This window comes from Hyaloscypha bicolor (assembly GCF_002865645.1).
Source record: "Hyaloscypha bicolor E unplaced genomic scaffold K444scaffold_117, whole genome shotgun sequence".
Lineage (NCBI taxonomy): Eukaryota > Fungi > Ascomycota > Leotiomycetes > Helotiales > Hyaloscyphaceae > Hyaloscypha > Hyaloscypha bicolor.
Genome location: NW_020194619.1, coordinates 2,537,371 through 2,552,884, shown reverse-complemented (window position 1 = coordinate 2,552,884; position 15,514 = coordinate 2,537,371). Strand labels below are relative to the sequence as shown.

Genomic DNA, 15,514 nt, shown 5'->3' with positions numbered 1-15,514 from the left:
TCAAACAACATCCCACCTCGACACCAACATCTGTAATATCTACCGCCGAGGCTGCGAGGCTTGGGGACTCCGAAATCTCCACCACGGGCCTTGGGCTGAGTCCTTGGCTGTTGCTTTATCAGGAAAAGCGGCCTCGAAAGTGTCAGCCCCGATGTCTTAGCAAGCCTGAGGAACAACATCGTCATCATCCATCTACGCTAGGTAAACACCCATCAGGTACCGCATATCTGCGTGCCCAGGAGGACTCTGCACGAGTAAGTTGGCATTTGTCTTCCTCGCTATTTTAGTAAGTTGCTAGCATATAATCTCTCACGTCGCCCGCTTCACCGCGTTCCATCTCTCCTTCTTTACCCGTGTATTACCCTTCACTACAGTCATGTCGACACTCCAAGTCGGCGGCAACCGCCATGGAGCAGGCAGCTCCTCCAGCACCGCAGTCCCCTCTGCTGCGACTTCTATGGACATTCCCGCAGCTCCTCAAGACCCCGTCGCCTCGGAGAAGCACAGGAGCCTGGACCAGCCAGAGAAAGGTAATGGCCAACCCGAAGGGAAATTCTCAGTCGGCATCACACTTCGTACAGTCGTCATGACTATCTTGACCGCAATGGGAGGGTTCATCTTTGGTTACGACACTGGACAGATCTCTGGATTCTTGGAGATGAGAGTGTTCTTGGAAAGATTCGGTGAACGTACTCCTGTCACCAATGAACACCAGTACGGTTACTACTTCACCAACGTCCGCTCAGGGTTGATAGTCGGCTTGGTGGGTTCAGGAATTCTCTTTCGCATGCCATATCGCTAATCTCTGTAGCTATCGATTGGAACCTTGATTGGTTGCTTGATTGCAGGTCCATTGGCAAACAAATATGGTCGAAAATGGTGCATCCCAGCGTGGTGTGGGATCTTCTCAATTGGTGTTGTCGCACAAGTTGCAGTAGGAACTGGAGACTGGGTTGGCATTGTTATGGGAAGATGGACAGCAGGTCTTGGTGTCGGTGCTCTCTCCGTCCTGGTACCTCTCTACATGTCCGAAACGTCCCCGGTCAACGTCCGAGGAGCTGTTGTCGCGTAAGTTCTCTCATCCCACTATCGTTTCCGACCTAATATTTTTCAGATGCTACCAGCTCTTCATCACCATTGGTATCTTCACAGCAGACTGCATCAACTACGGAACCGAATCTCGCAACGACACAGGCTCCTACCGTATCCCCATGGGCGTAGGATGGATCTGGGCCCTCATCCTCGGTGTCGGAATCATCTTCCTACCAGAATCACCCCGCCACGACTTCAACCACAACAACCCCTCCCGCGCTCGCACCACCATGTCCAAGTTCTACGGTCTCCCCGAAACACACCCCATGCTCAACAGCGAATTCGCAGAAATCGAGCAAGTAATGCGCCTCACAGCCGGCAATCACCCCTGGTACGAAGCCATCACTGGGCCCCGCATGTTCTACCGCGTAGCGCTCGCCATGGCGCTGCAAATGCTCCAACAACTCACAGGGGCAAACTACTTCTTTTACTACGGGACCTCGATCTTCCAAGGCGTTGGCATCGACAACTCGTACGTCACAGCCATGATCCTGGGCAGCGTGAACGTCGGAGCAACCTTCTTCGGCGTCTGGATGGCAAGGCACTTCCGGAGACGAGAGTCACTGTATATCGCGGCCCTGTGGCAGTTTATGTGCTTCATCGTCTTCGCTTCCGTTGGGCAGTTCATATTCAAAGACGCAGAGATTGGCTCCTCGACCGCGAAAACAGCCGGCACTGTCATGATCGTCTTCGCGTGCCTCTTCATCGTCGGCTTTGCAACGACGTGGGGCCCGCTGGTCTGGGCTTGCATTGGCGAGATGTTCCCTTACCGTTACCGCGCCGTGGGAATGGCGTGCGCTACTTCAGCTAACTGGTTCTGGAACTTCATGCTTGCGTTCTTCACTCCTTTCATCACTGGAGACATCCAATACGCATATGGATACGTCTTTGCAGGATGCAATTTGGCGGCGTTTGTCGTGGTGTTCTTTTTCTTGATTGAGAGTAGTGGGAAGACGCTGGAGGAGGTCGATCAGATGTATCTTTTGCATGTGAAGCCGATTGGCAGTGCGAAGTTTGAGTTTGACGAGGAGACGAGGAAGGGCATTGGGGCTGTGGGTACGGATAAGATGGATATTGAGGCGAAGGGATTGGGAATCAGGAAGAAGGAGGAGGCGGGCGTGGGGGGTGTTATGCAGGGTGAGGGGGAGTTCGAGAATGCTGACTATTCCGGGTCGAATCACCCTGTTACTTCCTTGGGGGGCAATGGCCGTCTATGAGGAGGAAACTTGGGGCTGTCCGTGTGTAATGTGAGATGGATTTGCAATTGGAGTTTGAGATGGTCAGGTAATGTGCTATGGCTTGTAAAACTATTCCCGTTACCTTATGCCGCGATCTCCGTAGCGCCGTCTGCCCTGCAATGTTGTGCGTTCCAGTGCCGATTTGACAGTCAGGGTCTAATACAAGTCAGGGTTACTCGCAGGTAATTCCTCACTGTGTTGTCGTGGGTTGCGGCTTATCGATTTGCAACCCTGTTCCCTGCACTTGCTTCAGTTCCTGCGTCCCCCGCAGGCAATTCTCGGCTCCAAATTTTATTGGTCCATGCAAAGGAGGAGAGGTTGGCCTCTATTACTGTATCCCCCCCCCCCCCCCCCCCCGTTTAATTTGCTAGTGCGTATGTTTTGAGTATAGGTGCGGGTAAGCAGGGTATTAGACCCAGTGAGAAAGTCCCTTTTGAGCTGGCTAAGAGCCACCACCAGAGTAAACGGTCTTCGTAAACCTTCTGTGACGGCGGGATCAATGCAATAGTCGAAGGCTCAAAGTTCAAAGAATCTCATGTATTGGAAAATACTAAGCTATAGAACAAAGTAGGGAGGGTGCCTCGACCTTTAGTATTATTCCGCCCAAGTAATTCCGGCTTAGCTTCGTTTTGTGCCTGTTTCCGATATCCTGTCCTTGGCAGATTATGCCCTTACGCCAGCCGTCACATTACTCCTCCCTAAAGAGAAGTCTAAATGCCCTTATTTAGGGAATTATTTAGCTATAATATAGAAAAGAAAAAAGGAAATAGCGGCTATTAACCCTATTCTGTCTAATCCCAATAGCTTACTTATAATCGAAGCGTGGTCTTAACTTTGCCAAAATAACCTAGTTCCTAGTATATTCCGGCCAGTCCTTATTATCTATTACTTGTATTATGCCTATACTTATATTAAAAATATGGTCTGGAAGTGCTGTATAGGCCATGGCCGATATTAAGACTATTATTATCGGGCGGTCTTTAAATAGAAGTAGTAGATTAAGTCTATCTATTAAGGCAGGCTTTAATATAATAGCTTGCTTGCCCTTCTTCTTAGTTAGGGTAGTAATATTTGGCTCGATTAAGCCGCTTCCGAGCTATTTAATTAACTTCTGGGCCTTCTCGAGCTTAATATATATCTCCTTAAGTTATTTTTTTATTTTGGCAACTTATATATTAAGGCCAGCTATTTTAGCTACTTTATTATTATATTTCCGGATCTTAAGCTTTATAATTCTGGTCTTATAGAAACCTCTAAGGGGGTTTCCGACTTTTTAAATAGTATTATATACTAATTCATTAATATTTATAGAATATTAGTCTTTTGCTTTAGCCTTTAGAATTATTTACTAGCTTTTGGTTTTAGATTATTACTTTATATTATAATTACTACTTGGTATTATATGCTTCTTGGTTATAATAAGCATTTTAATACTAGTTTAGCTACTTTTATTATAATTAGAATCTTCTTTATTACTAGAATTTTCTTTATTATTAGTCTTTTTATTATTGGAATTCTTGTTATTATCTAATACCTTATACTTCTTGGATATACTAGCCTTATTTTTATTAATTTTCTTAGTATCTGGTTTAGTAAGGTTAATAAGATATTTTTTATTAGTACTATCTATTCCGCTTATTAGACTATTAGACTTATTATTACTAATAACTAAATTCTTTATTTTATTATTCTTAGAATACTTTACTAAAATATTTTCTATAATAATTTTAAGTACTTTCTTAAAAGTAGTACGGGCCGTATTTTATATATTAATCTGTTTTTGGGTAAAAGAATTACTATTTTCGTTTATAAAGGTAATTTAGCTAGTAATTATATTAATAATAGTTATAGTTACTAAAGTTAAAATATTACTACTATTATTCAAGTTATTTAGGATCTAGTAAATAGCCTTATTTAATCCGGCTATAAATAATATATTACTGGGATTTCTTATTTATTTTATTTTTATTAATAGTTCTATTAAAGTAATAGTAGTAATATAAATAGTTAAGATTATAAAAGTTAAAGTAATTAGAAAGATTTTCCTTGATTTTTAATAATATTTCGAACTAATATAGGCGAGTATTTATTTTTAGCTTAGTTTTAAGAATTTACTTTTTTTTATTTTATAATTTGCCTAGATAGTAAAGTATAATCTAGTATAATAAAGAAAGATATTTTACCTAGATTTCTAGAAAAGAGAATAAATACTAATATAATAAAATAAAAGAAATATACTAGATTTTAGATAAAACCCGAGAAATATCTAGGTTTTTTTTCTTTTTCTCTAGTTATAAAAGCATTATTATTAAATTAAGGTTTATTATTATTTAGATAGTTTTTATTAAACTTATTTTCTTTAGTATATTAAATTTATTTATTTAGCTAGATAAAAAGTCTTATTTTATTAAAGTTTTATTTATGAAATTCATATAGCTTAAATATTAAGTTTTTAAAGTTTAATATAAAGTATTATTTATTATCTATATTCTATTTCTTTTATTTAATCTTATAATAAAGCTTATTATAAAGTATTTTAAAAGAGAGGATTTTCTTAACTTTCTATTTAAGTTTATTATTAATTTTAGTAGAATTAGGCCCTTTATTAGTTTAATTAGATAATAAGTTAGTAGAATCTTTATAAAGTCTATTTATATAAAAGATTAGCCAAATTTTATATAATAAGAAAAGGTTAATTAGTATAAATAGTTTACTATTTTATTAATTTTAAATAATCTAGTAAAGAAATAATCTAATTTATTAGATAAATAGTCTGTTTTTTATGTTTTTTTTAATTATATAAACTATATTCTCTAGACTAAAGTCTAATTCTTACTATTTTTTATTAGCTTATTTAGCTTAATACTCCTAAACTATTATTATATATTCTCGGATATAATTAATAGTTATATTAATTCTTTTAGCCTATTATTATACTTCTTTCTAATTAAGTTTCTTTTTTAGTATTTTAAACTCTATTATTAGTAGTATCTAATTAAAGTTTAGCCTAAATTTATATTTATAATTAATTACTAAAGGAAATAAGCTAGTTAATTTATATAAGCAGATAGTATTTATAGTATTAAGTATTAGAAATAAATCTATTTAATTATTCTAGAAGTAATTAATAAAGAAATAAAATCGGGTATTAATAATCTAGTTAATAATTTCTATTTATTTATTAGTTTGGGTATATTTTATAATTAAGAGCTTTAGTTTAGTTCTAGTTAATTTTCATAGTTTATTTATAAAGTCCGAAATAAACTAGGGTTTTTAATTATTTGTAATAATAAGAAAAGAACTTCGAAATTACTAGATATAGTAATAAAATAGGCTAGTAGTAATTCTAACTATAGTATTTTTAGTTATTAATAGGCTTATATATTATTTAAATAATTAATTAACTATAATAAATAGATTATTATATTTCTTATTTATAAAGCTAGAAATATAGAAGTTTATAAATAAATTATCTTATATTCTTAAAAGAACTAATAAGAAATATAATAAGTCTAGTATTTTATTTCTTAGCTTATAAGATCTTTAATAATTATAATAGTTTATTATAAAGTAATTAATATTTATAAAGAAAATAAATTACTAGTAAAGTTTTTAAACTAGAATTTTTATTTTATTTTAACTAGAATATATAATAATAATTATATCGTGAATTTATTATAAAAGCTTAATTTATAAATTATTATATTCGTTTAATATAATAAGTTTTTTATTATAAAATATATAGCTATTTAATATTTTTTATAAATCTATATTTTTTCGGGCTTTTCTATATTTATTTTCTAGGGCCAGGTTTATTTAATTAATTTATAAAACTTTAATTATAATTAATAGCTTATTTATTTCTTTTATTTTAGTAAAAATAAAAGCTATATTTTTATTTTAGTAAAAGCGAGAATTAGATCTAGTAAAATAATTTATTTAGTTCTTTTAGTTTCTTTAACCTGCTTTTAAGTTAGTATAAGCTTATTTTTATAAGATAAGATATTAGTAATAGTATTATTTTTATCCGGCTAATAAATAATTTAATAATAGAATTATAATAGGAAACCTATTTATTAGATTTATTATTTATTTAAAAGCTTTTTAATACTAAAATACTCGAGAGTTTTATAATTAGTAATAATTAGAAAATTAGGTAATATAATATAGCAGGCTATATTTACTAAAAATTATATTATTTTAATAGTTTTAAGATTTTAGTTATATAATAAAAACTATAGCCTTTTATATATAACTTATAGAAATTATATAAAAAAGCTAGTTTTTCTATAATTTTAAAAAATAATTCCTTTTTAATATTTAATTAATTAAGCTTTTATATACTATATACTACATATTATTTATATTTTACTATTTATACTTTTAATTTTATTATTTTACTATTAAGTTACGTTTCGTATTTTAGTATACTTTATATAGGTTTTTATTTTATTATAGTTTCTTTCCTATATATTTTATAGTAAATAATATAAGAAAAATTAAAACTTTATAATTAAAATAATACTCTTATAAAATTCTAAGAAATATTTATAAGACAAATTATTAGTTTAGTAAGTTAGGAAAAAAAAGAGCTATTATAATACTTTAAGCCTAAGACTAAAATATTAAGAATATATAAATTTTAATTTTAATATCTTATATTAATTTTTAATATATTTAGTAATTTAAATATAAGTTAATTATAAGATATAATTATTAGTATAATATATAAGAATAATAAAAATAGAGGCTAATTATAAAAGGAAAACAAATAGAGGAAATAAAATAAGAAATATTATACTAAAATAATATAAATTAGATCTTAGTTAGAAATAAAGTTATATTATTAATTTATATATTATTTTTAGTTATAGTAAAGACTAGAATAAAAGTAGTATTAGTTTTAGTAAAAAAGCTTATTTCTAAATCCAGAAAAGATATCTAAAAAAGAAAATATCTTTAATTTTAAATAAAATAATAAACGGAAATTAGAAATAAAAATTAAAAAGAAATCGGAAATAAGAAATTATATAAATAATCGAGAGAAGCTTCTAGAAAAAGAAAAGAATATTAAATAGAAATAAAAAAGAGAATTTAGAAAAGTTAGAGAAATTAGTAAAATTAGTAAAGTTATTTTTATTATTACTTTTAATAGTACTATTAAATATATCTAGTTTAGTAAAATTAAAGAAAAATACTATAGGTAATAAATTAATAGAATAGAAAAGAAAATATAAATAATAGAAATAAAACTAGAAAAGCTATTATCTTATTATTACTAATATTAGAACTCGAACTTAAACTATATTTATTATTATTAACTAGTTTTTCCCAAATTCCGGTTCTTAAATTAAAAGATATATTTAAATAAGAAATTAGCTTTTTAGGAATCTTATTAGTAAAAGTTTCAAGTATAGAAACTTTATAATTAATTATAGAAGAAATTATTAAAATTAATATAGCTAAGAATAAATATATACTAGTACCGGATTTAAATCTACTATTTATAAGAGCTTCTAGAATATTATAGTTTTAGGAAAGTAATATTTTTATATTCTTGAAATAGTATATAAATATATATAAGAACTATTATATTTCTAATAATACTAAAAGAAAAAGAATTATTTATTATATTTCTTCTATTTATAAAAATTAGATTAAAGCTATACTAAAATACTATATTAATAATTCAGGAAATTATTAGAAGACTAATTTTTTTAAGGCCTTATTAAAGAAATTCCGAAAATATAACTAGAAAATATTTAAAATTAACTATAGCTTTCTTAATTAGATTATTATATAAGCTCAAAATAAAGGAATTTCTTTTAAGTTTTATATTAATATATTTAATAGAATATTAAAAGAATTATTAAAAAACAAATAAATAAATGAAATTATTTAGTATTGAGAATTTATAAGAGAATTATTTATTCTAGTAAAAGATTATATTCTTAAGAATATAGACTTTATACCTATAAATATTTCTATTTATAAATATAATAAAATATATAAAAAAGTAATAATATTTTATTAATATAAAGAAAGGAAATACTATTTTAATATTATTAATAATTCAGATATATTTAGACTTAGATAAGAATATTTAGATATAATAGTTTATAATATAGTTTTTAAACTAGAAAATAATTACTTTTTATTAATTTTTTCTATTATATTTCTTAAAACTATTATAAATATAAATAAAAAGAAAATCTAACCTATAGCTAATTATATGAAACCTATTAAAAGTAGTAAACCTAAAAGAGATAATATTAACTAGCTAATAAAGAGTCTAGAAAAACTATTTATTATTACTATAATTTAATATAGCTACTATTATAATTCAGAAAAATATTTATAGACTATTTATATAATTTAGTTAATTATAATAAGTATAATAGTATTAATAGCTTAATAAATATAATTCGGGTCTTTCGGAAAAATATATTAGAAGTTATAATAAAAATTATAAGAAATACTATAATAATTATAATAATTAAACTAGAATAGATAAAGAATTTAAATAACTATATTCTAGAAAAAGTTAATCTCAAATATAATTAGAAAATATTATTTAAGTTAATATAGCCTATAATATAGACCTAAAACCAAAAGAATAAATTTACTATAAGTATTATAATAGAAATAAGAATAATAATATTAATTTAGAATATATTTATATTTCTTAATTCTATTACTTACTAATAAAAAAGCTTATAAATTATAAATATACTTATTAATTTAATAAAAGATAATATAAATAGCTATTTAAGCCTAAATAAAAAAGTATTTCCTTTTTCTTTACTAATAAATACTAGTAATTTAACTAAATTATTTCCTAAGTCTAAAAAGGAAAATTCGATTATAACTTAAATACTTGACTTAAAATATCTAGAGATTAAATAGGAAATATCTAGTTTATTAGACAAGAAAAAGAAAAGGAAACTAGCTAACCGGAATTTATATATAAAAACAAGTAAGTTATATTTAGGAAATCTAAATAGCTGCTTTATTTTAAAGGAAATTATATTAGAATTACTAATACTTCAGGTTCTGAAATTAATAAATAATATTAAGATTCAGCTATAAATAGTATTTCTATTAATATTATAACGGATTTCTTATTAAAAAGAAAGAAAAAAGAAAGAAAAATAACTAAAGAGATTTTCTGAAAATAAGCTAAAATAGAAGAAAAGCTATTTTATATAAAAGGCTAGAAGAATACTATTTCGAAAAGTAATAGATAAGAAAATAGCCTAGCTAAAAATATAAATATTAATATTTCCGGAAATAAATAGAATAAATTAGAAATCTAGTATATTCTTAATTATAATAAATATAAAACTTCTAAAATTAATAATATTCTAATAAAATTACTAAAGAAAGTAACTATTTTATTTCTAAAGACTTAGAAAGAAATAAAAATACTTATTAATATCTTAAAAATACTAGATCTAGCTATTATATTTTAGAACTAATAAATTAAGAATAATACTCTTTATTTTACTATTTTATAAATAGGAAATACTATTATATTAAATATAGTTAGATATACTAGAAGATTTATAAAGCTAGTAATTATAATTTATATAATAAATAAAATATTTAAGAAATTAGAAATACTAGTTTAGATATCTAATACTAATAGAATTATTTAATTTAAAAGTAATAGTATTAATATTCGAATATTACTAATTTATAAATATATTATATAATCTTTATATCTTTAATTTATATTTTAAGAACTTTAAAAAAGTATTAAATATAAAGAAATAATTAATACTAGAGCTAAAGTTAATATTCTTTCTAAAAAGATCTTTAGAAATATTAGTAAAGTAATATATAATACTATAGATTATTAAATATTTATTATAATTAGAACTAAATTTGGATTTATAAGAATAGTAAAGCTTAAAGCTAAGATTATAAATAAAATAGAATATAAAAAAATATTTTTTCTAATTAAAAAAGCTTCAAAAATTCTATTTAATTAACTATTTTTAGTAAAAATAAAAATGAATATTATATATAGAAATAATAGTTTATAGAATAAAAGATTTACTAATTCTGAAAATAACTAAAATATTTATATTATTATAATTATTCTATTTTTAAATAATACCGGGAAATAGAAGAAAATAATAGTTTAAGAATATTAAGCTTCTAGAATTAAGAAATTAAGTAATACGAAATAGGAAACTAAAAAGAAAAAAGAAAAATAGAGCTTAATATTATAACTAGTAATTATATTAGAAATATTTCTCTCTATTTATTAATACAAGTAATTAATTAATTGCCCTCTCCTATTAATTAATTAGATACTATAATTAGTTAATTAGGGCTAATTATAATTCGGGCTCTATAATAGGTTCCGATTAATTAATTAATATCCTAATTAATTAATTATATAATATTGGGGTTTTAGGGCTAATAGGGCTAAGAGAGCTAAAAGCTTTTACTTACTAATTTATACTAAATATATTCTCAATTCTATATTCTTTACTTTACTTAAGCCTTACTTTTTATACTATAATATAGATTTCTAATATTTAATACTAAGTATATCCTCAAGTCTAATTTTCTTATTTTACTTGTATTTTACTTATTTATACTATATCTATAGTATTATATAGTTTATTTAATTTCTTTCTAGGTATTAAGGGAAGTAATAATAGGAGTAAAGATACTTCTCTAGAGCTTCTAGATATATATAGGGCCTTTACTTCCTTATTTTCTAGATATAGTTTATATTACAAGTATTATAAGTACTAATTTACTAAATATAACTACTAATTTTTATATCTCTTAATTAATTAATTACCTTACTTCTAATATAACTCTTTTAACTCTTTATTTATTTCTAATTCCGTATATGCCTCATTAGTATATTTATAGGCGAGTAAAGTAATATTTTAATATTATTACTCTAGAAACTCGTTTGTCTAATATTCTGTTTTTGCCCTCTCTAATTACTAAAGAGCCTACTAATAATTAGTCTACTAAAGATAAAGCTATATAGAATTAGAGGCTTGCTAAGGGAAGTAATAGGAAAATTCTTATTACTAGGAAATATATAGATATTAAATAGTAGCTTTAAAATTCTAATACTCTGCTTTCTAGTAAAACTAAGGTAAAGAAGTACTACTAGGCTAATATTAAATACGAATCCTATTTATACGAGCTTTAGGATAATTAAGTATATTATAAGAAGTACTATAATATTTACTATAATAAGATTCTTCTAGCCCGGTATATTTTTTACTATAATAATGTCTTTGAGATTTTAACTACTATTTATAAGAAATTAATATATATAGATAAGTATTTCCTTAAAGCTATTAATTTTTATACTAATTACATAATAGCTTCTAATACTATATTTGAGTATATAAGACGACTTTAGAATGGCCTATCCCGTAATAATTATACTTGGATAAGTGCCTATTATACTTATTATAATAAGGAGAAGGCTCAAAAGAATAATATAGAAGTAATACCTATTTAATCTCATTATTCTGGCTAGTATATGGTTCTGGATTTAATAGATTTCCGTATAAGTATTCCCTAAGTTATATGATTTATTTCTATTTTAGCCTTTCTTGCATTTCCTGTATTTCCTATATTTTTGAGCTTTTCCTATAATTTTTGCGATTTTTGCGAAAATTATAAAAATCGCGATTTTTATCTATACTACTTACTAATATTATTATAGTATAATCCGGATAGAGAATATATATAGATCTAGGAATTAAAATACCATTTTTTCAAGTTCATTTAAATCTATAGGCTTAAGGCTAAGGCTATAGACGAAGCTGCAGATGAGCTTATTAAATAGCTAAATAATAATAGATATATTACTATTCTAGCTTATAATAATAGGAGCAAGTTTAAGGGAAAAGTAATTGAGGTTTATAAAAAGAGAGAAATAAAGATTATTTGCGAACGAGCTTATTACTCCTAATTTCAGGGCTCTATTAAGGTTACTAATTAAATCTTTAAGAAATAACTACAGGTTATATAAGTAAATACTAGTATCTAATTTTAGATATAATTACTTTCTTTAATTATATGAGTAATTAATACTACGGCTATATCTACTCTTCCTAAGAGTAATATACTATATAAGGTCTGGTTTAAATAAAAGCTACCTACTAATTTCCTGAATTATAAGGAAAGTACTTGCTATATATATATATATAGCCTTAGGAGAGAGGGAAATTAATATTAATAAGAGTAGTACTTCTAAATAATTATCTATTATTAAGGTTTAAGGAGAAGAAGAAAATAGAGAGAATAGCTTATTTATTAATTAGAAAGCAGAATAGGAAGAAGTAATAAAGGAAATAATTTTGTCTAAACTAACTAAGAGAGTTATAGAATATATAAAGAAATAGTAAGAGAAAATAGTAAAGAGGACTAGTACTAAAGCTTTTAAATATAATATTTAGGAGATTATAATTCTATAGATCCCAAAGTAATATTAATTTAGTATAGAAATAGCTCGGATTCTAGTAAGAGTTCTAGAAAAGACTTTAAAGATATATAACTTATAAGAATATACTTTTAGCTAAAGCTAATTAAAAACCGGGCTACTAGTTAATTACTAAGTATAGTAAGCTTATAATTCTCTAGCCATATAATACTCTTAATAAAGTTACTTTATAATTAACTTATCCTGATTTGCTTATTACTAGTACGGCCTATAAGAAAAACAAAATTACTTTCCCTAAAGCAGTAGTAAAGGAAAATAATTGGGGTTTAATTTCGTTAGTTTAGAAGGCTGGAAGGGTATCTGAGAGAGTAAAAAAGAGAGTAGCTATTGAGTAAGTATATAAGAATAGAGCTAGAGAAGGGGAATTAGGTAAACAAGTGAGTGTAAGGGTCCTAAAAAGGGCTAGGGTAGCTATAAAAGCACTTAGACGAAGTAGGAGATATATATAATAAAGCTTGATTTAGGTAAAGTATCCTAATATATACTGCTTTTATTATTCCCGAAACCTTAATATTACCCGATTGGGCAATCGGGGTCCCGATTAATTAATCGGGACTCACTATAGAGCCCGAATCGTAATTCCTTCCTATTAATTAATCGGGCGCTATAATTAATTAATTAGAAGAGCAATTAATTAATTACTCGTATTAATAAACGGGGGGTATTAGAAAAAATAGAAAGATACTAGAATTTCTTACTAATTCTTTTATTTTAAGTTTAGAAGTTTAGGAAATTAATAATATTTTTAGGAAAACTAAAGTAGAAAAAGCTCTAATTAGAGTATTATCAAGAGTAATTCCGGATTTAATAAAAAAAGAAGTAAAAAGAATATTAAGTAAAAATATTTCTAAAAAAGAAATATAGAACTTAAGACTAGAAAGAATTCTGGAATATATAGAAGCTTAAGAAAAGTATATTAGAATATTAGATAAAAAGGCATTTTTTATATCTAACTAGAAAGAAGCTAAATAGAAAAATTATAAATTCCGGAAATTAGATAAAAATAATACTAGAGAAAATAGCTATAGCTTTTAAAGAAAAAGAAAATAACTATAATTTATTTTTAGTTATAGAAGTATATAAAATAAAGAATAAGAAGATTTAATTAGTAAATACTAATAATAGAACTAGAAAAAGTTCAGATAAATATTTAAATTAGTTTAAAAGATTTAAAACTAGAAAATACCTATAGAAATATACTAGAAAGTATAAGAACTATCTTTTACTAAAGATATTAACTATTCTAAAAGATTTATAATTTATTCTAGAATATTTTAAATAATTAGATATTAGTAACTGGCTCTAAAAAAAAGAATTAGTTATATTCTAAGAATTAATAATTAATTAAGAAAATATAATTATATTTAATTAAAAAGAAATAGGAAAAGTCTATAAGAATATTAGTCTATTTATTCTAATTAAGACTATTAAATATAAGGCTTAGTAAGAAAAGAATTTTCTATATCCTAAAGCTCTAGTATTAGTAGTAGTAAAAATATTATTAGAATATCTAGATTATAAAATCCTTAAAAAATATAATAAACCTTACTAAAATCTATAGCTTTTAGTTATAAAAAAGATTACTAGAACTTATAAAGTAATTAATATTATTATAAAAATGAATTTAGTAATTTTATAAAATACTAATCTATTTTTATTTACTAATAAGATTTTAGAGAAATTTATTAGATATATTTATATTTCTTTAATTAATTTCTTTTCCGGATATAATTAATTTATATTAGATATTTATAATAAAGATTTAACTATATTTATAATACCTTTAGAGCTATTAAGAATAATTATACTATTTTAGGAAGCTATTAATTCCGTTATATGGTTTATATAAATTATTATAACTATTCTAAAGAATTTATTTCCTAAAATTACTATATTATTTATTAATAATATTAGAATTAAGAGACTTTATATAAATTATAATAAATAGTTTATTTTATCTAGTATTTAGTATTTTATATTCGAATATTTTTAAAACCTAAATATAACTTTAAATAAAGTTAAATAAGCTAGAGCTAGTATTAGAGAAAAATTATAATTCTATTATAATAATATAGTTATTATTAGCTTTATTTATAAAGTACTTAAAAAAAGCTCTTTAAGCTCAGAAATTATTAAGATCTTAAAATAGAAATATTATAATAATATAATAAAAGATAAGGCATTTATTAGAATTATTATTTATTACTATATTTAGATTAAAAACTTTATAGTTATTACTAAACCTATTTACTACTTAATAAGAAAAGATATAATATAGAACTAAAGTAATAAATAAGTATAAGTTATATGAATTCTTTAAGAAAAGCTTATTATTACTTTAATATTCTATAAGTTATACTATAATCTATTAGAAAATTAGGAAATAATTATATTAATAATAAATACTAGCCTAGATAAATAGAATAGAATTTTTAGTTAATATAATAATAAAGAGAAAAAGAGAGTTATATAATATAAGTTTGAAATCTAGAATAATATTAAATAAAAATATAATACTATTAAAAAAGAATATTAAGGGCTAGTAAAATATCTATAGAAAGTATAATTCTAGTTATATGAAATTTACTTTATTCTTAAACTAGATACTAATATACTAGTTATATAGCTAAATAAAGCAGCTATAGATTTTCTTAGAATTCTAATTATTTACTAGCTAATATAAATTTAACTA

At 25.5% G+C, this 15,514-nt stretch overlaps 1 protein-coding gene across 1 annotated transcript; it reads left to right on the top strand.

The window, feature by feature from the left end:
* The first annotated feature begins 594 nt into the window (after positions 1 to 594).
* On the top strand, positions 595 to 2,447 carry K444DRAFT_615873 (hexose transporter). The gene is made up of 3 exons (XM_024880813.1): positions 595 to 763; positions 812 to 1,068; positions 1,115 to 2,447. Exons 1-3 carry the CDS (start codon positions 605 to 607, stop codon positions 2,307 to 2,309), a joined length of 1,611 nt encoding a protein of 536 aa, XP_024734322.1. The 5' UTR covers positions 595 to 604; the 3' UTR covers positions 2,310 to 2,447.
* The last annotated feature ends 13,067 nt before the right edge of the window (positions 2,448 to 15,514 follow it).